The 24266-nt window shown below is 54.5% G+C and overlaps 1 protein-coding gene across 7 annotated transcripts in view; it reads right to left on the reverse strand.

Moving 5' to 3' along the window:
• DAB2IP (DAB2 interacting protein) overlaps window positions 1-24266 on the reverse strand; it is a 180897-nt gene that overhangs the window by 82929 nt on the left and 73702 nt on the right. For all 7 annotated transcript variants that reach the window (XM_037142170.2, XM_037142168.2, XM_053656289.1 and 4 more), the window contains exon 2: window positions 13565-13668. In XM_037142170.2, the coding sequence (XP_036998065.1) occupies window positions 13565-13668 (104 nt within the window). The remainder of the gene's footprint in view (window positions 1-13564; window positions 13669-24266) is intronic.

Raw genomic sequence — 24266 nt, forward strand, 5'->3', positions numbered from 1 at the left:
TGGGGCTCTGCCCTCCGCAAGCTGTCAGGCCTCCTGGCCTCCTCACTGAGAGGTAGGCACCATCAAAGAAAGTCCCAGATGGGGAATGACTCACTAATGGTGGAACGTCAGGCACTGTGACAGGTGAAGCAGGGACCATATGTTAAGTCAGGATTAAGCTGGTGTCTTCCTAGTGGCCACTTACTCACAGGCCCTCCTATGCCCACAGGGCCCCCCCTAACCCCCTGCCAGTGCTCCTTGGAATGTAAGACCTCCTCACGCCTCGCTGCCCAGAGAAGGTAGGCAGACTGCTTGGGTCACACAGAGAACCAACCCACGGGCCCTGAGAGCCAGGAGGGGGCTGGGCCCAGACACTCAAGGACCATTCCTGAATTAAAATATTACCTAGATAGCCACACCTAAACCTGTTTACCTGGAGAAATAGGCAGGGCCAGAAACACACACAAGTTCAAGGACGTGCATGCATACAAAGGCACATGGGGGAAGGAACATGCCCACCAAGAAATGTACGTGTAACATACAAGTCTCCTGGCTACTGCCACCGCACAAACACGTTCGACACTGACCAACACACACATTCACAATCACAAAACACACAAATAGGCACACACATACACGGAAACAAGCTCACAAATACACACACACACACTCAGCTGCCATCAGGCACTCCCGGAATTACACTGACATCGGGCCAAACACAGGCTGCCATGCGCTCAAGTTCACAACCACAGCAAGAAGGGAGAGGCTCCTGGTGAGCTCAGAGAGCTGGGAACCCAGATCCTGGATCTGAGCAGACAAAACAGCTCCATGCTGGTGACCCCACGATCCCCCTGCTTTGCACACAGGGCCTCACTTTGTGCACCTCTCTGAGGATGACCCATTCGCTTCTCTCACGCCCTGAAAGCTTGTCTTCACAGCTCTCTGAACTCGTGGTGTCTCGGAATCTCGAGGCCTGGCAGGTTGTTTGGCAGGCTCCACCCCCCTCCAGAGCAGGAGCCCCTGCTCCAAATCTTTCTTCCTTGCCATCATCACACCTGAAATGCCACCATTTGACACACCTGTTTGGGTGCTAGGATTACCCAAATCTCTAGGAGTCCCAGGTAAAATGCAAAGGCCTTTCCTGCCTGCCACGCCCCACCCCCAGCAAGAAGCATAGTAGCGAGGGTTCCACCTCTTGTGGCTTTGGGCCCCAGGTCAGTGACCTTGCCATCCGAGCCTGTTTCCTCTTCTGCAGAATGGGGACAACATAGTCACCACAGATTGCTGTCATGAGTTATGAGGTCATGCCTGTAAAGAATTTAGCCCATTTCCCGGCACATGGTACATGTTAGCTGCCATCATCATCGCTATCATTGTCCTCATTCCTTTATCGCCTGGACTTTGGCCACCAGGAGGCAGCCACAAGGAAACAAAGGGTAGGGGCGGTGCTGGTCTGTGGCTCACCCAGCGCATGTTCCCAGAGCCTCACCGCGTGCCAGGCCCTGGGGAGGCTGGTTTTCTGCCCTCAAGGGTCCCCTGGCTGGAAAGGCAGTGCTGGACCTTCACAGACACCTACAGGATCCTCCTCGCTGCTCTCACTGCCTCCAGCCTGGCCACCCTTCCCCCATTTGTTCTTCAAGGGCATCTAGACAGATCCTTCAAGATTAAAGAGGCCGATCAGATCAACCACTGCCAGGCCCCACCTCCTTGCACAGCCCCCCAGGGCTCCAGGGAGCAAGGCTTAGCTCCTTTCGGAGGCCCCCCAAGGCCCCTCATGACCCGCCCCCAACGCTCCGGTTCTGCTGCTTCAGTGGGACTTTTGGAATTGTCAGCTTCTCCTGTCACAAGGCCTTGGCACTGGCTGTTCCCACTGCTCGGAACGGAGGTCCCGGCCGTGCACACCCTTCAGTCTCTCCTCGAAGCCTCTCCTCTGCGGCCTCCCTGATGCCCTCGGATCAGGCTGGTCTCTCTATAGACCGATCACAGCTGTAATTATGCATTGACTTGTTTAATGTCTCCCTCCTCCACAGGACTGTGGGGGGCCATGGCAGCCAGGGTCCCCAGTGCTGAACACTTGGCAGGTATTCCATAAATACTTCCCAACTGAATTAACAAATACTTATGTTGTAGAAGAGGAGAGAGAAAGGCAGAGAATGTGACCTGGAAGGCTTTTTAAGGGACTCCACCGGGGGTTGGTCTGGGTGGGCTTGCCAACAGTATGTAGGGCAGGGCAGCCACACACGGGCATTCCCGGCAGCATCTCGACAAGAGCAACAGTGAGGCAAGCAGTGATCACAGGTCCCTCGGACCTCCCAGTGACACACCTGAGCTCAGGCTTTAAAACAAGGGCATTGCCCCTGCCCCAGTGCAGAGGTGCCCAGGTAAAGGGGCCCCTGTGGAACCCTGAGAGTCTAAAAGAGGTGGGAGGGGTGCCCAACTGTGAAAAGAGTGGGCGTGTGAAGGTGGAGGGGGACATAAAGACATGGAACAGGTCCTCCTGGTTCCAGCCACTGCCAGGACTGGGTGGCATCGGTGGACAGAAATCAGACACACATGAGGTCTCTGGCAGGGACGCGATAATCCGAGCAGCCAGGGAGTGACTCATGGCTCCGTAAATCTCCCACAGGCCTTAGCATCGTGAGCCCATCGCAGAGGTCTGGGTGGCCAGACACTTCATCAGCTCTTTGAGCCCTCGGCCAGCTCTGACCTCTCGGCGGGGAGGGCGGCACGGGGGCTGCGGGGAGACTGACTCCGCCAGGGAGCCTCACCCCTGCAGCGGAATCTCTACTTTCACCCTCTGTCTCCCTCTGGTTCTGTCACCAAGGTCCCCGTGCCAGGCCAGTCTTCCCGGGGAAACTTCAGCACTGGTTCCCCATCGAAACCCGTGCTCTGCACAGTGTGTGAGTGAACACTGCCTGCAGAGGCCACCCCACAGAGTGACAAAAAAAACCCAAAACATGCTCAGAGCCAGGAAATCTGGGTTCAGCTCTGCTAATTAATAATCATGAAGTCTATTCCAACATGCTAAGAGTAAGCCAGCTGTGTTCGCAAAGCCCTCTCCAAGCTCTAGGCACTGTATTAAAGCTTTATGTGCAGGACCGTGTTTAAGGCTCTTAATGTGCAGACCAGAGAAGGAAAGCTCAGAGAGGTCAAGAGACTTTTCACAAGGCCACATGGCCAGGGAGTGGCAGAGCTGGGTTCCACCCAGACGGTTTGCACCAGAGCCCAAGTTCTTCCATTAATTACCCCATCGCTGCACTGTGAGGCTCTGAGCGAGCGTGTTAGCCTCTCTGACTCTGTTTCCCCATTTGTGCAACGAGGGAATTGGTTTAGCTGATCTCTAAATCTTTTCCTCCCTGGTGACCCATTTGCAGGTGACAATACGTGGGAAGGATCTTCTGAGGACAACCGCTTGCCGGAGGAAGGTGCCGATGGTGGGACCTGAGCTCTGTGCTGGGCCATAAGCAGCTTCTGTTGTGTTAGAGGGCCCTGCCCTCCCCCCCCCCAGTCAAGGGGTAGCCCGGAGCAGAAAGGCAGCAAAGAGGTGTAGTGCACCAAGAGCCAACAGGAAGCGCCAGGAGCCCAGGGTGCTCCTGTCCCGGGGACCTGTAAACACTAGTGGGAGGGAAGGGCGAGAGGCGGGCAGCGGCCCCATAAATCCACCTGAGTGAACAGTGCTTTTAAAGCCCTTTTCACTACAGGAAACAAACCACACTGTTTTGGGAGCAGGTTTTATAGGCTATTTCTACTCCCAGGTGTTTTACCACCTGCAGGCCAGGCTTACCTGGGAGTCCTTCTCTGAGGGACCATGGGAGTCCATGGGTGGAGTAAAGGTCAATTTTAAGGCAACGGCTGGGGTCCTTGCGGGACCTTGCCTCCAGGAGGTGGTCTGGGTGACCTGTTCTGACCTCTCCTCCCAAGACATAAGAAGTGGGGCTCTCAGAAGCGAGGAGATGATGCCTGCGCCTCCTCACCCTTACCGGGCACTCGCTTGTTTAATTCACTGACTCCCTCTCACACGCCTTCATTCCACAAATTCCACAAGCCCCTCCCTCCGGTGCCCTGCCCCAGTGGCCCATTCAGACCTGGAGGTTAGGACAGGCCTGGGGGTGTGAGGCCTCAAATGCAGCTGGGAACTGGATCCCACCCCTGGGAGCCACCTAAGGTGCCGGAGCAGAGCAGTAAAAATTATGGTTCATCGCAGACATTCTCTAAGCGATTCCACAGGAAAAGTTACTCATCCCAATGTGGGACCTTGTGTCGGAGACAGATGTTATCTCTGCCACCTCCAAAGAGGGCCTCCCGGCTTGGGAAGCAACTGCTACCGGAAGACTCAGAGATCATTACGTCTGCAGTCTAACTCAATGTCACTCGATGTGACTGAGGCAATCACTTTATTTTCATGCCATGGGGGAAGGGAGTGAAGGCATCGGAGCTAGCCTCCTACACCCAATCCCTTGGGCCGTCTGGGAGAGGGGAGGGCCTACAGGGGCCCCAGGGTGGGGCAGGGAGAGGGGAGCAGTCCCTCGGTACCCCAGGGTGTCCACCCTGCACAAACACCTTCTGACCAGTGGGGGCCAGGCCAGCTGGAGGCAGGGGCAGGACGAGATGAGGCAGGGAGATAAGAGGTGCAGGTTCCACTGCCAGCTCTGTCCCTGATCAGCTGTGTCACCTCAGACGAGGTACCTACCTCCCTCTCTGGGCCTCAGTGGTCTCATCTATAAAATGGAAGAATAGCAATGCTGGCTGGCTGGCAGAGACTGGGCCGCATGCTGCGGGTCAGACTCTGGGAGACCTTCAGACCCACGCTCGCAGGCTGAGTGATCTTCAACAAGATCTTCTGGTCTGCCCTGATTTTGTCACCTTGAAAAAGTGGGATGTGTGTTATTTGTCCCTTGGGTCGTGAATATTAAATGAGATGATGCCTGGGGAGTGTGCGGCGCTGGGCCCGACCCAGCGGGCTATGCAAAATGGGCCTCACCCCACCCCCACTGTACGGACAGTGAGGAGCTGCTGGTAGAGCCGGCCCAGCCCAGGCAAGCCAGGCTTCAAGGCCAAGCTCTGACCACCATCCAGACTCTCCCAGAACCCCTGCCTTCCTTCCTCTCAAAGCAGAGGTGAGGCTGGAACAAGGCGCCTGCAACCCTTCCAAGGACCACCATGAGAATGGGCCAGGCCCGGTGACCACGGTGCAGCTTCACTGCTGGGCTGCCAGCACCCTGGCCCACCTCAGCCTGTGCCCCTCCTCCTGATGGAAGGCTGCCTGGGTGCCAGGCCTTGCTCCCCTCCAAGGCCCTGGATGTGGGTCCCCTTTCAGAGGTCCCCCAGCTTCTGGTCACCCAGGCTTAGTCGGTTCAGCCACCAGTGAGAGGCACTCCCTGATGTGAGCTGCTCCCCCCACCCAGTGGTGGGGCCTGGGTTTCTTTAGTTCAGCTGGCCCGCTGTGATCCAGAGGTAGGGGGCACAGGATAGAGAGGAGTCCACAAACCCCTGGGACTTCAACTCTCCTCTGGGAGTAGCCACCCAGGCATCCACTTGCTGCACTCTGCTGCCCCCAATTGGTGGGAAACGGCCCTGCGCAGACACCAGCTCCTACCACATGGGAGCTTGGTCTCCTTCCTGCATCTTGGGCACTCCCTGCAATATCTCTCCACCTCCCAGGGCAAGAGCTGAGCCCTAGAAGCTCTGTCAGGGGTCAGTGTTGTTTAGGGGCAGGAGATGAGGGGTGCAGAAGGGAGGACTGAGGCTTTGGGGCAAGTGTGGGGTAGAGGCGAGTCCCACCCACCAGAAAGGGGAACAGGGCGTGAACACTGGCTGAGTGCTTCCCTTGCACCAGGCAGAGAGCCCTTGCAGCCACCCATTGAGCCAGGGGCTTCTATGGGCATTTACAAGTGGGGAAAAGAGGCTCAGAGTGGACAACTTGCTGGAGCGAGCCCATGGAGAGAAGCCATGGGGCCAAGATTCAGACCCTGCCTTGCTCTGGGTGTATGGCTAGGAAAAGCCAGCACTGCACCTCCGGGAGGGCGCAGGGGTAAGGAGAGGGAGAAAGGCCCCCAGACAGCACCCCACCTGCCAGTCTCAGAGCCCGACATTCCTCCTGAATGTCTGAAACTTGCAATCAGTAAGTCTCCTTGAACATGTATCACAGGGATTCAGCCATTGACACCTTAGTCGGGACCCATGTATCAGGCTTCTGCTGCCCGCCAGGCTCTAGGGAAGGGCTGAGGAATCAGAGTTTACAGGAATAGCTGAGAGGTGCCCCTGGAAGACCCAGGGCAGAAAGAAAGAGGGGGTCCCAGGCTGTCCTCGTTTCCTTCCCTCTCCATCCTCCCTCACAGAGCTGCCCCAGCCCAGCTGGCACCTCCCAGAATGAGGCAGCAGATTCCAGGGCTCCTTAAAGTGGGTTCTTCCCTCTACCCCCACAGAGCACACTCTGAGCTCAGGTGCTGTGCACACAGATGGGCTCCCTCACAACCTGCTTGAGAAAAGCAGTTCGTTTCCTCCCCCACCCCTCATCGCCCGCCCCAGCCCTGGCCTCGGCCCACGGAAGGGCTCCAGACTCTCCCGGCCTGGCCAAGTGTGCTGCCCGGAAAAGCCACTGCACTCCAGGTGTGCTCTGGTTGGCTCTGGGCCACCTCACCTCCCTCTCTGGGGGCCCCATACTCCTGTTAATACAGCCTCAGACCCCATTTGATCTGTCCCCTGCACTCCAGTCACTCCCTCATGTTTCAGCCCCCAAAAATGCTCCCAGTCCCTGCTATCACTTACTTGTGTCGTGCAGGGGCGGTCCTGGCTGCCTGGGGTATCCTGTCCCCTCACCTGCCTGGACATCACTTCCTCAAGCCCCAGCTGATCCCTCTGTGTTTTCATAGGTAGCAACTCTATTTTAATCCTCTTTGTGTGAGTGTCCGGCACAGGTCCCAACACATAGCGATGCTGGTTAAAAATGTATTAAAAGAAAGAAAAAAGGCAGGCAGAGAACGGAGGAAGAAAAATTAGCTCCCGCCCATGGCAGGACTCGCAGACCAGACCTCGGCCCCTAGCTCTGGCACTCCCCGGCTGTATGGCCCTGGGACGGCCCCATCCCTCCCTGAGCCTCGTCTGCCTGATCGGTCAGCTGGAGCCAATGGAACCACCCTCCTGTTTCTCATGGGGCGGGCAGACTCCCAACCCGGCCAAACACCACCGCCTGCCCTCAGTTTCCAGCTTCAGACTCTGGCCTGGCCTCGGGTTCAGGAGGCTCCAAATGGCCCCTGGCCCTGCACCCTGCCTTGAAGACTGTCGGCACCCGCCCCGGCTACCCTGGACAGCTCCTGAGCCTGGGGTGTCTGTGTGGGACGCTCCCACCGCAGGAAACGCGGCCTGCCTCTCCCTTGAAGGTGGACACAGGCCAAAACGATAGTAATTTTCCTTTGAGGTTTGAACCGTTTAATAATAATTGGAGCCCCGAAAAGGCAGATGTGGAGGGGAACGGAGGGTGCAGGGCCTGCTGTCTCCAACAGCCCTCTCATCTGCAGAACACCAGCCAGACCCCAGGTTGGGAGACTCCAGCTCACAGGGCTCAAATGAACAAGGGACATTGGCTGTCACGGGGAAACTCCTGCTGTTGTGAGGAGGAGATCGGGGCACCCATTCACAGGACCCCAATCCAGGGTCCAGCAGTGCTGCCCGGTCAGTCACAACCAGCCATGGCTGACATCCCTCCACTGGCTTGTGGGCCACAGACGTGGACACACCCCACGTAAGTGTGCACTTGAAATGGGCCGCAGCAGCCTGGAGTGGCAGAGGGGGCCCCAGCAGGCGTTCCAGGCCAATCTTCCCGCCATGAGCCTCAGTCTCCCCACACGTGCAGTGGCCAAGCTGGCTCATGTAATCTGTGAGCCTGACTAGCTTTTCCATCCCCCACCCCAGTGACCAACGGGGTCACCTTAGCTGAGAAGGGCACTAATGGGAACAGGGGCAGACCTGCGAGGGGCAGAGAATGTAGCCCTACTGCCCCTCAAGTCATTCCTCCTTCAGGCAGCCCCCAGCCAGGACTGCCCGTCCAGCTGCGGTTGGTGCTGGGACTCGGGCCAGGAGGTGGCAGTGTGTGGATGCTTGGGAGGGAGCTAGCAGGGGCCTCCAAGGGCAGTCAGACCCACGAGTGTCCCTTCCCTTAAGCCCCCTCCCCTAGAAAACATGAGAGAGGCAGGGAGAGGGGCTCAACTGCAGGGAAGAGAGGGCAGGAAGGAGCAAGGCCTTAGGTGCACTGGACGGGGAATGGAAAGATCTAGGCTCAATTCCAGGCCCAGCCCCAGACGGGCTGTGTGGCCTCTGGAAAGGACCCTCCCATCTCTGAGCCTCGGTCCCTTCTCTGCACAGAGTAGGGCTGGGCCAGATCATTCCCGGCAGCCTTTCCACAACCGTGTTGAAGGGGGTCGCCCTCAGGTCTGCAGCTTGTGTTCATGTCCCTGTTTCCGTGTGTGAGAGAGAAAGACAGGTAGCTGAAGCTTGGGGAGGGGCAGGGACGCTGCAGGAGTGGCCAGGGGTGAGCAGCTGGGGAGAGCCGAAGTCCACATCCCAGAGACCCCCAGCTGGCTCTGGGGCTCCTGTCCTACAGGGGAAAGTCGGAAGGCTTCACCCGCTCACGCTTCTGTCCAGGCTCCTCTCCTTCACGCCTCCAACTCACCCGACACCCTGATCACTCGGGGCCACTGGCTTCTTCCTCTTCCGTTAGATACCCCTCTAATTGGAATACTCCTCCCTCTTCATTCCTGACAAACTCCTGCACGTCCTTCAAAGCCCAGCTCCAAAGACCCCTCCTCTAGGAATTCTTTCCCACCCTAACTGGGCCTTATTCTGGGTTCTCACAGCACCCCAGACGCCGCACCTCCACCATGGCTTCAGAAACACCTAGGATGTGACAATTGAGCATCTGGTAAAAAGTGGGAGGCTGAAAGGAAACAGACTTCCTTCTAGAAGCATCTGCAGTCCACCTGGTACTGAGTTTATCTGCAGCTTCCGCCAGCCCCCTGAGCCTTCCCCTCCTTGACACTTCTTCTCCAGCTCGCAAAAAATAGCCGTGAGACCTAATTTCAGCTAAACCTTCAAACACAACTCTCCACTTTCAACTTTCCAAGGAGGAATCAATTGGCTGTCAAGTTTCCCAGAGCCTCTGACACCCCTCCCACACCCCGGCCCTGCCAGCTCTCCTCAAGGTCGATGGGAAGGGTGGTGGGGGGAGGACTCAGCCCGCACGCGGAGAGGGTGGGACCGGGGAAGGCAGTGGCCGAGGGACTGCCAGGGAGGCCTCAACGGTCACCATCTCCTTGCCTCCATATCAAACCATGAATTCCTCTAACATGGGGTGGCAGGTAAGACCACGCTGCTTTTGGTGAGGGTCCCTGGGCCCCGAGAAGAGAGGGGGGACTTGAACAGAGTCCCTGGAAGTGGCCTGACACCGTGTGCAGATCCGCGACCCCCAGCTTGCCACCTGCCTTCCTTCCCTCCCTCTGGCTCTCACTCCCTTCCAGGGTTCCCTGCTAGTCAGTGAACACGGACGTCAGTTTGAACCTCAGCCTCACCAACTCTTTGGAGCCTGACAGCAGGAGACCGGAGAGGGCAGGGGGTCCCTTTGGCCACCGACTCCCAGCTCCCTCCTCCATCCTGCCGTCCTGCAGGGTCCTCTACGGCTCTCCGGGCACAAGCACCACGTGGCCCTGGGGAAAGCAGTCCTCCACCCGCTAACTCCACCTCTAGGTGGAAGGAAGATGCACCGGGTGGGCAAAAGGTCCCATATCTTGCCCAGGGAGAGGAGGTTCAGCCTCAAGTCTGCTGACCTTGCAGCTCATTCTCTTAGTTCAGTGCCAACCGTATGCCCACACCACATGCTGCCTTACAAAGTCCACTCTCCTCATTTCACAGAAGGGGAAACTGAGGCTCTCCCAGGGCCCCATGGTCTCCACGAGGCGGAGGCAGAACCAGCACTGAGCCTCTAGTGTCCTCTGGGGTGGCTGCAGTCCTAGGCTGACCCACCGAAGGGGTAAGGGCCACCTGTAGAGACACAAACAGCCTGAACTCAGAAGTGCCCCCAGCTGGGTGGTGACCTTGGACAACCCAGGCCCTCAGTTTTCATGGGAGAGGGGAACAAAATGAGTCCCATCGACTCCCAAACGCTGATTCTCCCTTAAACTACGCAGTCGCAAAGGGGCACGAGCTTCTGTGAGAGGGGGTGACACCCTGTCACAAGGTTTGAAATGCAGCGAAGGCAGCAGTTCCTCAGGTTTGCCTGTGTTGTCTCTCCTGCCTCCCCCAGGCGACACCCTGTTCCCCGGGTTCCCTCGGGGGCTGCGCTGCACAGCAGTCGGCTGAGCACTGAGGATGTGGCGGGTGGGAGTGAGTGGGAGCTAGACTAGCTCGGGCTGAGGGCAGACGGTGAGCTCCTGGTCTGCCAAGGGTCTGTGTGCAAGTCTGTTCCCAAGACCAGGGGCACCTGTGACGTTTCCCCCAAACACCCTGCCCTCCGCTCTCCCCAGCCCTCCCCAGATCTTTACTGTTCTGGAGCCAAAAAGGGAAATGCAATCAGATTATAAAGATGAGCCCTGGCTGGTGTGGCTCAGTGGATTGAGTGCCAGCCTGCAAACCAACAGGTTGCTGGTTCAATTCCCAGTCACATTCCTGGGTTGTGGGCCAGCTCCCCAGTTGGGGGCATGTGAGAGGCAACTGGTAGATGTATCTCTCACACATTGATGTTTCTCCCCTTGTCTTTCGTCCTCCCTTCCCCTCTCACTAAAAAGAAATAAAAATTTTTTAAAGAGTATAATGATGGATTTAATCTATTCAGCACCTATCAAGGGTCAGACCTGCGCTCACGTGAAAATCTAGCCCGGTCCTGCGAGGGAGGCATTCTACGCCTCACTGACAAGGACAGGAGCCTCAGGGAGGCTCAGTGATTAACGAGGTCACACAAGCCACTGAAAAGGTGGAATCTGAACCCAGATCCCCACCTCTGATCTTTCCAGCCCCCTCCCCCAGCTCCCAGCACCGGCTCAGGACAGAACTCACACCCAGTCCCTTCACCGCCACACACAAGAAAGGACCATGGTGCTCAGAGAAGGAGACAAAGCACAGTGCCCAGCAGTCCTGGCACCTGGGCATGTTCACGGCACCCAGAAGCCATGTGACACCGGGCAGATGACATCACCTCTCAGCCTCAGCTCCCTCATCTGTGAAACAGGGAAACGAACAGCCCCCCCCACCAGGTGCTGTGAGAAGTGGGTAAATGAGTGAGACTGCCTCCACCGTGCGGACCCCAACTGGACAGGCGGGACCGGGAGCCCCGGGGGCCTAGCAGTTCGGAGGGCTGGTGCTGGCGCTGGTCCACAGGTGGTTTCCACTCCAGGAAACAGAGCGAAGGCACCACTACAGGAAAAACGCCAAGCCTGGCTGGTAATTAAAGAGCTACAAATTATAGCAACTTCGAGGTGTGATGAGACACCTATTAGAGCAGCAAAAGAAAGGGAAATGGGTAAAAAGCGATGCTGACAGGGTGCTGGAAGGGTGTGGGGACAACGGATCCTCTCCACAGCCAGAGGAAGTGCATGCTCGTGGTCTGGGGTCAGAGACCCCTGGGCACAAATCTTGGCACCATTACTAGTCATTGGCGTTTGGGGGACTTCACCTCTCTGAGCCTCTGATTTCCCATCTGCAAAATGGGATGTCCAAGTATCAGCCACAGGGCTGTCTGGCGGATTCTAAGAGATTGCGTATGTAAGACCCCAAGCACAGAGCAGGTGGTTGTGTTGTTGCCAGTCATCGGTCCTTAAGGCCCCCTCAAGGCTCAGCGCCAGCTGCTATGGCTCCGGGGGCCCAGGAGGAGCAGGACATGGCTCCTACACCAGTTGATTTGAGTCAGGGTCACCCGGAGGCCAGCCACACCAAGGAAGAGACCCGAGTCCTCTCCTACTGCAGGCTTCCCTTATCTCCTCCCCTTCCCTCCCAGAGACTGAGCCAGAGGCTGGGGCTCAAAACCACTTCTTGGGGAGCTTATTAACATGTAGATATCAAGGCCCTGCCCCTGCCCCTGCCCCACTGCACCGAAGTCTTGAGGGGGCCCAAGAATCTATTCTGAAAGCATTTCATGACATACAGGCAGGAAAGAGAATCCGTGGTCCTTCGGGAAGCCCCATCCCCTCAGCCTGGCACTCAAAGGTTTGGCCCAGCTTTCCAGCCTCACCTCCCACCCTGTCCTCCGGACCCCTCAGCTCCAACCTCACCAGTCATGTCACCACTGCAAAGACAGGTCCATTTACAGGGCCTCCATGCCTTTGCAATCGGTATTCCCCCTGCCCAGTCCTCCCTCTCACTGTCTCTGCTGACCCAATTTCCAGTGGCCCTTGAAGACCCAGCTTAAAAGTCAGCTCCCAGGGGGAGACCCTTCTCAACCCACCAGGAAAAGCTAGTCACTCCCAGCTCACCTGAACCCCCACATGACAGTGTATGGTGACAGCCAAGCCAGGGCCCTCTCTGAACTCCCTCCACCCAAAGCCTCATTCCCCTGCTCCCCAGAAGGCTGCCTCCTCATCCCACAGGTCTCAGCCCCAACCACGCCACTTCAAGAGAGACCCCCTGGTTTTCTGCTGCATAGCCTGGCGGCCCTAAATGACAGCATGAACTCATGAGGCCAGGGGCTTCATCTACCTGGCCCCATCTTGGCCAGCTCCTCCCATTCACCAAGGATAGCACCATGCCTGGCACAGAGAAGGCACACCGTACTGATTGCTGAATGAATGAACAGATAAATAAATGATCAAAAATCCATCTCCTCTACAGACTGTGAGCTCCCAGGAGAAGAAAATGGGTCTACCCCCGTGTCTCCCATCTTGGCTGGCAGAGTGCTGGACGGTGAATCAGGGTGACAAGCTCTGTGGGGGAGCAAAGGGACCGAAGACCATGTGTGCGCATGCGCAGTGAGAAAGGTGGGGGACACAGACGGGCGTGGAGCGCCAGACCCTGAGGGCCGCTGGGTTCTGTTTTGTAAGGTTGTGTGGGTTTGTGCCGGTGGGGCCACTAAAACCAACAGCTAAGATGTACACACTGTGTTCCGTTGATTCTAAAATGTCACCAATTTTAAGATACAGCATGATTTTATGTGCCACCAAGAAAAAAAAGCAGCAATTAAATTATGACACATCATGGAATGTAACATGAAAAAATACTAAAATGTGGAAACAAAAAATTATGCCTCTCGAGAGCCCGGGGAGCCTGCTGTGTGTGCACACATCAGGGCGCGTTCACCTGACCTAACGCTCAGCAGCCCGGCTTCCCAGTGCAGGTCCGGCCCCTGGGCCCGCAGGGACCACAGGGCCCCCAAGGTGTCAGTCCGCCTGCCCCTCCCTCAGACGTTGGGCCCCCACGTGGCCCCCAGGGGCAGGGCTGGGCACTGAGGGGCGGGGCTGAACACGGAGAGGGGAGCAGCTGAGCGATGGATACCTAGAACAAGGGAGGCCAGATGCTCTCCTGGTCCGTGAGGCTCCAGGAAGGGGGACCGCGGGCTCACAGAGCAGCACCCCAGGCCAGACGGCGATGGAGACGCAGAGATAGTTACCGTGACCCGGAACGGCGCGGCGGCTGAGGGCTCCATGCTGGGGCTCTTCTCCGACAGGCTGCCGGGCAGGCTGCGCCGGGAGCCTGGCCTTTCTTGGGGCGACTCTGTCAACAGAGGGAGGGAGGGGGTTAAGTGTGAACCACCGAGGCCGTCCAGTCAGGCCCTCCTGTCACCCCATCCTGGCCAGAACAGCAGGTCCCACAAAATAGTACAGCCACCGTAGAAAACAGTTTGGCAGGTGCCCCCCCAAAATTAAAGACACAGTTATCTCATGACCCAGCAATTCCCCAAGAATTATACCCCAAGAATTGAAAACAGGGACGTAGACAAATACTTGTAGGCAAATGTTGTAGGGCAGTGTCATTCCCAACAGCCAAAGTCCACAGTAGCGACCCAGGTGCCCATCGCAGATGAGCAGGCAACCACAGCTGTGTACACACACAACGGAATGTTATTCCATCGGAAAAGGGGTGAGAGTTCTGACCCATGCCGCCACCTGTGGGCCCTGAGAACATGCTGAGGGACATGACCCGGACTCAGAAGGACAGGTACTGTGTGAGTCCACTTAGATGAATCACCCAGGACAGGCAAAGTCACAGAGATGGGAAGTAGATGAGAGGTTACCAGGGGCTGGGGGTGGGGAAGCGGGGTGGAGGGGCGGGGGAATAAGGAGTTACTGCCAAGCGGAGACTGAGTTTGTGAGTGATGGAAGATTCAGAAATGGACACTGGTGGTGGCTGTATAACACTGTAAATACACTTACTACCACTGAATTGTACACTTAAAATGATTGAAATGGCAAATTTTATATAATATATATTTACCGTAATTTTTTAAAAGGTCTCCCAAAACCCGCACTTCAAGCCATAGATTTGAACCGCAATGACCTCCGTGTTGCTGGAAGCATACAAGTCCCTTTAAACATGAGAATCTGTGATCTCTGGCTTCCAATGCAGACCTTTGTTTTTATAGGCTTTGAACTTGAGGGAAGTCCAAGGGCCTGGCAGACTATGGAATCAAGGGCAGTGCCTGCTGCTCGGCGCCAGGGGGTTATCCCGGCCTAGCCATTGCAGGCCCCGAGCAGCTGGGCCTTCTCTTGGACTAGTGGGAGCCCCCTTGGGTCCAAGAGAAGCTGGAAATCTGGGTTTCTAAAAATATGAAATATTCTGATTTTTACATGGAGACAGCTCTTTCAAGACTCTTAGCCGTGGCCTGAGCACGCCTGTTGAAAACCTCCCCAGCCAGTCGGCCTGGCCATTTCCCCTCACCGTGCTTGCCCTTGCTGTCTCTTTTCCACTGCTCCAGGGGACCCCACAGACGGCTCCCTTCCCTCTCTTCCAGGCCTGACCCACCCTGCAGGCCTCGATGAGGACCCTTGGGGGAGGGAGGTAGAGGGGGAGAGAGAGGGAGAGAGAGAGAGACTCCCCAGCCTGACTGCATAAGTTCCAACATGTCCCCAGTGCTCTGCATGGAGCCTGCTGCCTGGCAGGTGCTTGGGAAAGACGTGTTGACTCAAAAGGAGGAACAAGAACAGGGCGGAGCTTCCCCTGGTGCATGTGAACCCACAGGGGTGCAGAGTCAGAGAAGCACACCCAGCAATCACACTCGCACGTTCGCAGCCACGCAGAAACTCCAAGGCGTACCAGCTCACACCCACTCGCAGGTACACGTGCCTGTGTAGACGGTGCACGTATACAGGACAGATGACGAGGAGCAGGCTTTCCAAGAAGACAGAGGATGGGCTATTCCGGGCCATATCCACACTTTCCGGTCCATTTCCTCCATGTGGTGAATCAAACAGGGGGTCTCAGAAGCATGAAAGCACAGAGCCCCACACCCCACTAGGACAGGCTCTGGTGCTGAGCTCTGGAGATGGGCCTAGGGGAGGTGGGCGGCTGGCAGGGGCAGGTTCAGGCCCAGCTGACCGCCAGGCAGGCCCGGGGCAGGGGCTCACCAGATCCAGAAGCGAACTAGCCATTCCTGGGCCACTTATTCCAGAAAACTTCCTTTCCTGGACCACTCCTCAGCCCAGTGACTGCTTCCCTTGTGGTGCTCCCTGTTCAGACCCTTCCTTGCTCCTCCCCCACGATCCCCGCTAGTCTCACCTTAGGGGACACACCCACTTTTTCTAGGGTTTCCCTCGGAAACCTCTTCCCACGCTCCCAAGTCTGCCTTCAACTCTCCCCCAGTCCCAGCACCCACCTCCTTTCCATATGGTCGCCTCCATAGGCGCTGTGTCCTACCCATGTGTGAGACGCTGTGCTCAGCCTCCAGAAGCCTCTTAGGAGCTACACACACACACACACACACACACACACACACACACACACCTGGTGGAATGTGAGGAGCCCAGCACCACTGTTTTTCCTCTGAGACCAAGTCTGAGCAGCCTGTTCAGAGTGCCTACTGCCCCTAGCTTCCTCGGTTCTCAGGGGTGGCTTGGTCCAACCACCCATCTCACAGGTGAGAAAGCTGAGACCAGAGAAAAGGAGCTTGTCTATGAGCCCATAACCTAATAGGTCTATAGCAAACGCATCTTGGGGGCTCCCAAAATGGCCTTAAACCTCAATTCAGAAGCGTTGGCTTCATCTCATCTATGTCAAAAGGTCAAAAGGAGGCTGCAGGGCAGGACGGGGTGGCCAGGGCGGCCCTGACTCCACAGGAAACAGAAGGGGACCTTGATCCCTTCCAGGTGGCTTCCACTTGGCCCCTGCTCCAATCTCCATTCTGCCTCCTTCTGCTCCTGGGGGTGGCTGACCTGTGCAGACCACACCCACTGAGCTTCTGGGCCCTCCAGCTTCCATGGGGTCTGGCCAGTGGAAAACTCTGGTGGGAGATCAGGAGAAACAGGACAATCGCCTGGGCTGGCTGCCTCCCTCCACTGAGGGTTCCGGCCACCACCAATGATGCTGTCTCTTGGGCTCTCCCCTCCTTAGGGCCTCGGGGGACCAGCTCAGGCTGTCACTAGCTCTGGGGTCCCGCACTCCACGTCCCAGTTCCCCACACCCGCCCACACCTCCAATCATCTTTGTATAAGTGCCACCTGCTTCCTGCTGGACCCCCGCTGATCCACCAGGCGGCAAACCGACCAGTCTCCACTCACACAGCTGACGGAAACTCCTTTCCGTCCGGACGGGAAACCAGGCCCCGAGAGAAGCTGTGACGTGGTCACACTGAACATCAGGAGCAGGGCTGGGGCCCAGCCAGGCTCCCTCCCACCCAGACACCCCACATGGCTTCCCCAAGCCTGCCACCATCTCCAACCACAAAGTTCATCGTCATAATAACCTCATGGGTCCCTGGTCTGGACCGGCATTTTCCTACATTTTATTCATTATCTTTCCCCCTAAGGAGTCTTTTCAGATACATTTTTCTTAGTTTCCTTCCATAAAATTTTTTTAACCCTCACCCAAGGATATGTTTACTGATTTTAGAGAGAGAGGAAGAGGCGTGGGGAGAGAGGAACATCAGTGGGTTGCCACCGGTACACGCCCCAGCCAGAGATGGAACCCATAACCTAGGTTATGTTCCCCAACCGGGGACCCTTTTGGTTTATGGGACGACACTCCAACCAACTGAACTACCCGGCCAACAGCGCCCCGCAACAATAAAATTTTAATACCATATATACAGTAAGTATCTTTTATGCACTGTACATATATTGGGCTTTATATAGAAGAGTGAGATTTTTGTTGCCCCCCCCTCCAAGAACCAATTTGTTGTCCGCTTGGGGTCAATACTGCCCCCACTGAAAACAGACATTCTGGATCCACTGAAATATAGTCCCCGCACAACAACCTGGACAGCTGTGGGGAGCTCCATTTTCCAGACGAGGACACTGAGGTTCTGAGAGGCAAGTGGCTTCCTCTAAAGTCCCCCCAGGTAGGAAGTCAGAGTGTGTGCTGAAATCCCCTTAAACTGTCCCCTTCAAGGCCACATTTAGGGCCTCAGAGAAGGCTAAGGGACCTGGAGCAAGGGGTGGGGAGAGGAGCCCAAGGTTGGATTAGGAGACAGGATTCAACCCTGACTCCGCTGTGTGATTCCAGGCCAGCCCCTTCCCGTCTCTGAGCTCATGATTTATCGGCAATGCAGTGAGTCAGGAAGTCCAAACAGTAACCATCCCTCTTCCCTACCACCAAAACAAAACCAAAATTCTCTTTACTTTACACAGGCAAAGGGGACGAAAAGCCTGCATCCTAACTCTGCCTCCAGGGATTTAGCCGGAGTCCTTGAAAAAACACAGCTGCCCGTGGCCTTGGATCCAGCGACGTGTCTCATCTAACTGGGGGGAGCAGACACTGAGAGCTTGGGCCTCACGCCCCCAGAGGTCTGAGCAACACAGATAGCACAGCATGAAGGTGGCATCCCCCCCGGGACCGGTCCCAGGAAGAGCCGACCTGCCAGCCTCCTGGGGTCGCCCTGAAACACTAGAGCACTGGCCGAGGAGTCTCCCTTCAGCTCAGACTATGTGACCTCCACATGACCTCCTGGGCTTCAGTCTGCAAAACCAGGCCACAGGACCAGCTGATCCTGGATCCCCTTCCCACAAAGAGGTCAAGAGAGCCTCCACTGTACCAGAGGCCAAGCTGCCTGCCTGTTCTTAGAAACCAGAGCCAGAGAAATGCATTTTAACCTTCAAGTGTTTGCAAAAAAAAAAGAAAAAGAATAAAATAAAATCAGTTTCATTCAAATGCTGCTGGCTTGGTTGCCATGGATACCACCTAATCATGAAGGATGACTGTTACTTGTTCCCATGGAAACATGGAGACCTGAGGAACATCCTGTAATTTCAGACAAGACACCAAATTTTACTTGTTGGGTTGCAATGCCCAGATCTTAACGCTTAAAAACAGGTAGACGCAGCCACCTCTATTACTGGCGTCGCCAGAAGAGAAGTCAGCACGAGTGTAGAAAGAAGAAGCGTGCGTGCGTGCTGGACTTCAAGAGTGATTAGGAAAATGCAAATTAAAGCTAGCAGGTACTACTTCATATCTTCCACACTGGCAAAAAAGAAAAAGAATTCTGACCCCAAGTGTTGACAGGAATGTAGGAAATTTTTTCATCACTGCTGGTGAAGTGAAAAGGGTCTGGAGAACAATTAGATAATAACAGGTTGAAACCAACACACCCACGGACTCTGAGACCAGAAATTTCCCTCCTACATGTCCAGTCTAGAAAAATGCTTCATTCTTGCACATGGAGATCTGCACAAAGATGTCTGCTGCAGTACTGTTCGTAGTAGCAGTATGTTGGAAGTAACCTGAATGTCCACCAATAGGGGAATGGGTGACTGTACCTTAGGGCACTCAGTGGAATATTATACAGCAAGGAAGAGGGAATGATTCCAGAGAACACTATTCAGAACTGTCATGGAGCACAAAAGCATGACAAAGACCCTGTTCCTATAAGATCAACGTGAATAAAACTCAAAAATACATTGTAGTCCTGCAAGACCCAGGTCAGACTATTGACCTCCAGTACAGTAAGATGACAACTCTGTGCTGCGTAAGCTGCTGAGTTTTAGTTTGTTGTGGCAGCAAAATAGGAAATGAATACACATACTATAGAATACTCGGCAATGAAGAAGAAATGTGCTATTGCTATGTACAATAATTTGGGTAGCTCTCAAGGGCACTGTCTGTGCTAAGGGAAAAACGCCAATATCAAAAGGTCACACTGTGTATGATCCCACTTGTGTGGCACCCCCAATGTGGCCGTTTTAGAGATGCACAATAGATTAGTGACAGCCAGGGATTAGGGACGGGGGCAGCAGGCAGGAGGGCGTAACTCTAAAGGGGCAGCACACCAGAGATCTTTGTGGCAATCCAGTCCTGTATCTTGGTTGCAGGGGTGGTTACACGAATCTACATGTGACAAAACGACACACAGGTGTATGCACACGTGTCACCAATGCACGGAAAAGTTGAGAAAGGAGGGACAAAAGCAGCCCCTGGCATTGGGAGCTGGCGTCACATTCCCAGCTCTGCCATGTGATTCTGTTGGACATGAACAACCTCACAGGCTACCGACCTCAGACAAGGTCGCCACGATCAACCAAGAGGAAACAAGGCCAATTCATAATTTTATCTAAGCAATCGACAAAAGTCAGGTCCCTGTGCCACCCACAAAATCCCAAACAACCGCCCCCCAGCACTTGGCTAAAATGAGTGACTGCTGCTGCTTCACCGGTGACAGCTCCATCCTCATGCTCGCCTCCTCACCCTGCAGAGGAGACCTGAGATAACCCATCACCCAATTGCCCCCTCCCCCCACTTTCTAACAGCAGCCGGTCCAGCATGAGCCCTGCTTCCTCAGACTTCCCCAAAGCCACACGACCAAAGCCCAAATCCCATAGTAGGTTCTTTCTGCCACACTCCAGCTGAGATGCCCCGTGGTTCCCCACGGTGTACGTTCTCTTTCTCTGTGATGAGTAGTAAATCCGACTTGCTCAACTATGGGTGTGCTTGGGGCGGGTCTTTGTCTGCAGGGCATTGCCGCTGGAGGGCGCTGTTTTGCAATTACAGGGACACCAGGCACAGGGTACATGGAGACTGCTCTGTGTTTGCAACTGCCTAGACATCTGTAATAACTTGAGCATAAAAGGTTAATCAATAGGCTGTCAAACTACAGGAAATCCTACCTGTGTGCAAACAATTGAGATTTCCATCACAAGAAGCTAACTGCATAACTGTATCAAGAGCCAGAGTGGCTGGGGTAGAGAGTGCCAGCCACCTGCAGGCGAGGGGTGCAGGACCATAAAATCACTGTGCAGGCTCACCCTGCACTCCTCAGGCTGGATGTGTTTGCTGCGTGTGTGATTAAACTAATACGATGTTTCACTTTCTGTTTGTCGGTGTGTCCACCTACCTAGACAAGGATGAATAGCACTCAAAAGTCTGTTATCAAGTTCTCTTTGGAGAATGAGACAGGCTACGGGGTGGGAACGGATGATGGTGCCACTTCCTGAATGAAGAATAATTCCAACTTCCCACAGCTAATAGTAAAATTAAAGTATAAATAGGTGGTAGGATGATTCAGCGCAAATTGTGCCCTCTGAATATGTCTGAGAAGGAAAAAGGGAAGGAAGAGAATAAGCAAAATCAGAAAACAAACCAAATGACACCCAAATCAGCAGCAGCCCAAATGACCAGCTGGGGAGCGTGGCTCAGGGAAGGCCACGAGGCACTTATACACAAACCCGAGCCTAAAGGGATGTTATGGCTCCCAAGGCCGGAGTGCCAACAGACTGGTGTCCTGGTCCCCAACCTCGGGGTAGCCAGATGAACCTGGGGAAGGGCCAGAGATAAAACCACCATGGCCACAGGTCCTGAGTCTTTGGGTTGTTAGGACTTTCCAGCAGATGCCTCTGTGTGTGTCAGTGTGTGTGTGTGTGTGTGTGTGTGTGTGTGTGTGTGTGTGTGTGTGTGTGTGTGAAGCACATCCGTACTGTTATTTATTTATAGCCAAATTAAGACTGAGTTCACCAAAATACTGCATTGATAAGTTGGCAGGTCTCCTCTTCCCGTGACACACTTTTCCCAGTTCAGCCTCCGGTCATCCATCTTTGGGAGAGCGAGGAGAGGTGCTTCTCAGAGGCTGCGAGCCCTCACCCACCTGCACAGGCAGAGGAATGGCCCCCCAAGAGCCCACATCCTGACCCCTAGGACCTGTACATCACCTTATACGGCAGATGTGATTTAATAACCTTGAGATGGAGAGGTGGCCCTCGACTATCTAGGTGGGTCCAGTGTAATCTGGAGGGTCCTCCTAGGAGGGAAATAGGAGGGTCAGAGGAGGAGACACAGTGATGGAGGCGGAGGTGGGAATGATGTGGGGGCACGAGCGGCTTCTAGCAGCGGGAAAAGGAAAGGGAACCGGTTCTCCCCAGAACCTGCAGTTGGAAGGCAGTCCTGCCAACACCCCGATTCTAGCCCCGGGAAGCTGATTTCAGACTTCTGACCTCCACAACTGTAAGATAATAAATCCATGTCGCTTTAAGACACTAAGTTTGACAGTGGCAATAGTAAAGCAATACGCCCGCTGATGAAAACTCCACTTAGAATAACAGGCCCATCAGGACTGTACACTCTCGAGATCTCTCCCTCTCCATTTCCTCATCTACAGCTGCCTTAGAACAGGGGACAGGCTTCCTCTTAGAACTGTAACATTCATCACCAGGCATAACGTAAACTTCTTTCTTTCTGCACAGCGCATTCATTAACAAATGATGCACGTGACCACCACGCACACTTGAAAACCACACAAGTCTATGATGTGCCTTGGCTGGCTACACCGTCACACAGCTTAGAGGTGTTTTCAGGTCTGAACTCAGAGAACATGCCATCTCTGATACTCAGCACCTCACGCGTCTGTCCTCAGAATGGATGCCGATTACGGCCACAGCACTTCTTCAGGGTGTGTAAGTTTCGATGACGGCACTCCAGAAGGAACCGTGATAAACAGAACCCAATATCCATGCATACTATCAAGTTCATCCTACTTTTCATTCATGCAGGAAATACAAACCATTTCTTTTTGCCCCCAAAACTCTACCTCAGTAATGTTCCCCACTTTTGTTCAAAAACTGTATTAGTAAGTTAGCACAACATAACTATGTAACAGGCCTATTTTTTGCAACAAATTAGAATAGGCATACATTTTAAGTATGTATACAATATATTGATTTTTACGTATGACTTGAAACTCTCTTTACCTGCCTGTATTTGACAACTTGGAATTCAAATTTTAAATGACCTCCAAGTTTCTAGGTTAATGATTTAGTACTAAAGCAAACTGAACTTCAGTTCCTTGTGCAGTTTTTAGCCTAAGGAGCAGCTGACCCTCAGGTGGTACAGGGTCCGGCAGAAGTAATGCCCGTGGGAGTGTGGTCGGCAAGGTGACGACATGGGTGTAGTAATTCATAGTTTTAATTTGAACATTTCCCCTACAATGCCATCGGCTGTGCTTCAGTGTGATTGTTAGGTTGCAGAATTACACACCTATGACATTGTAATAAAAGAGTCTGTAGACAAAAATGGGTGCTATTTGTGTCGGCCCCTGTATCTTGGGATCCAGTGAAGTTGAACGGCACGTGAAGTTGTAATCTGGAAAAACATCACAGCAGATCACTTTGTGTTCTCGGGGGGAAAGGAATCAGCACTGACCTGGAGCTCACGCTCCCTGCTGTGCCTGAGCCAGGAGTCCTTTGCCTCTGACCCAGGAGTCTCGTGTCTTCTGCCAGCACCTAGGAAACCCTACCGAGTGAGGCTGTTAGCTTGCCAGTAAGGTAGATCTCCGCCCCTCACAGCAATTAACATCAAAAACGCTTAGGAACAAATGTAACAAAACGAGTACCAGGCTGAGAGACATTGAAGACAATCTCAATAAACAGAAATATGTACCACACTGGAGGACTGGGAAGCCTCAACATTGTTAAGAAGATGGCATTTCTCCCCAAACCGATCTATAGATTCCATGCAACCCCGGTCAAACTCCTGGCAGGCTTTTTGAAGACACTAGACTAGCTCAATTTTAAATTTAGATAGCAAAGCAAAGGACCTAGAATAGCCAAACAATCTGGAGGGAGAATAAACAGGTTGAGAGACTTGTATTACTTAGTTTCACGACATACTTTACAGTCTTGAAGTAGAGCTAAAGTAATCAGGGCGGCATGGTTTTAGCATAAGGATGGACACACGGATCAATGAAACAGAAGAGAGGGCAGAAATAGTCTCACACAGATACGGTCAATCGATTTTTGGAAAAAAGCATGAAGTCAATTGGTGGTAGAAAAAGATAGTTTTTTTCAACAAATAGTGCTAAAACAACAGGATTTCTATATGTAATAAAAATGGACCACTGGGAAGCGTGGCCAAACATATCTCGGAGGGATAGCGATGGCCCCATAGACGCATGTTTTTACCCTAAAACTGACTTCTGAAGTAAGAAACAGCAGCTCCAACTTCAACAGGAAGAAACTGAGGTTCAGAAACAGCAAGCCTGAGAAAACCGCAAGCACACAGCTAGGAGATGCAGAGGTGGGATTCAAGCCCAGAACCTCTAAACCCAGAGGCTGCCCCACGATGAGAAAGGAGCCTCTGTGCAAACCAGCGGGAGGACCACCAGGCCCAAGTCACCCAGGAATCCGAGTTTCCTCCCTGCCTTGGCTTCTCTCTGCCTTTCCAGGCCCCGCCCCAGCCGGGCCCAAAGGCAGAAAAGGATGCCTGGAGTGCTCTTTCCCTGATGTTGGGTGTGGGGAATAGTCGGCGTCACGTGACTATGGAACTTCAATGCCAGTGGTCCCTCAAATGGAACTGGATCCCAGTCCACAGCATCTTTAAGTGCGGGATGTGGTGCAGAGTCAGTGGATGCTGCCTGCGGTTGCTGTGGGGGTGAGAGGTCTGCTGAGCGAGGCGTGCAGACGATCCTAAACAGTTGGGTTCAGGGAATCTCTCCCTGGCCTGAGAATCCTCGACTGCAGCACTCAGTAGCTCCTCAGGGAGAAGAGTACATGGAGGGGTCAAGCTGCTGGTACCCAGCAGGGGGTGGGAGAGCCAAGCAGATGTGTTCCCCCCCCCACCAGCCGTCCCCCCTCTCGGTTCTATTCCTGGACTCCGGGGAGGCCTCTGCAAAAGGACGGTACACGGGTTCGCCCCCTGGCTGGCCTCCAGGGTAAGTCCTGCAAACTGTTCGGCCTCCAGTC

Source organism: Artibeus jamaicensis, unplaced genomic scaffold (genome assembly GCF_021234435.1).
Source record: "Artibeus jamaicensis isolate MK-2021 breed Jamaican fruit bat unplaced genomic scaffold, CSHL_Jam_final scaffold_1964, whole genome shotgun sequence".
NCBI classification, from domain to species: Eukaryota; Metazoa; Chordata; class Mammalia; order Chiroptera; family Phyllostomidae; genus Artibeus; species Artibeus jamaicensis.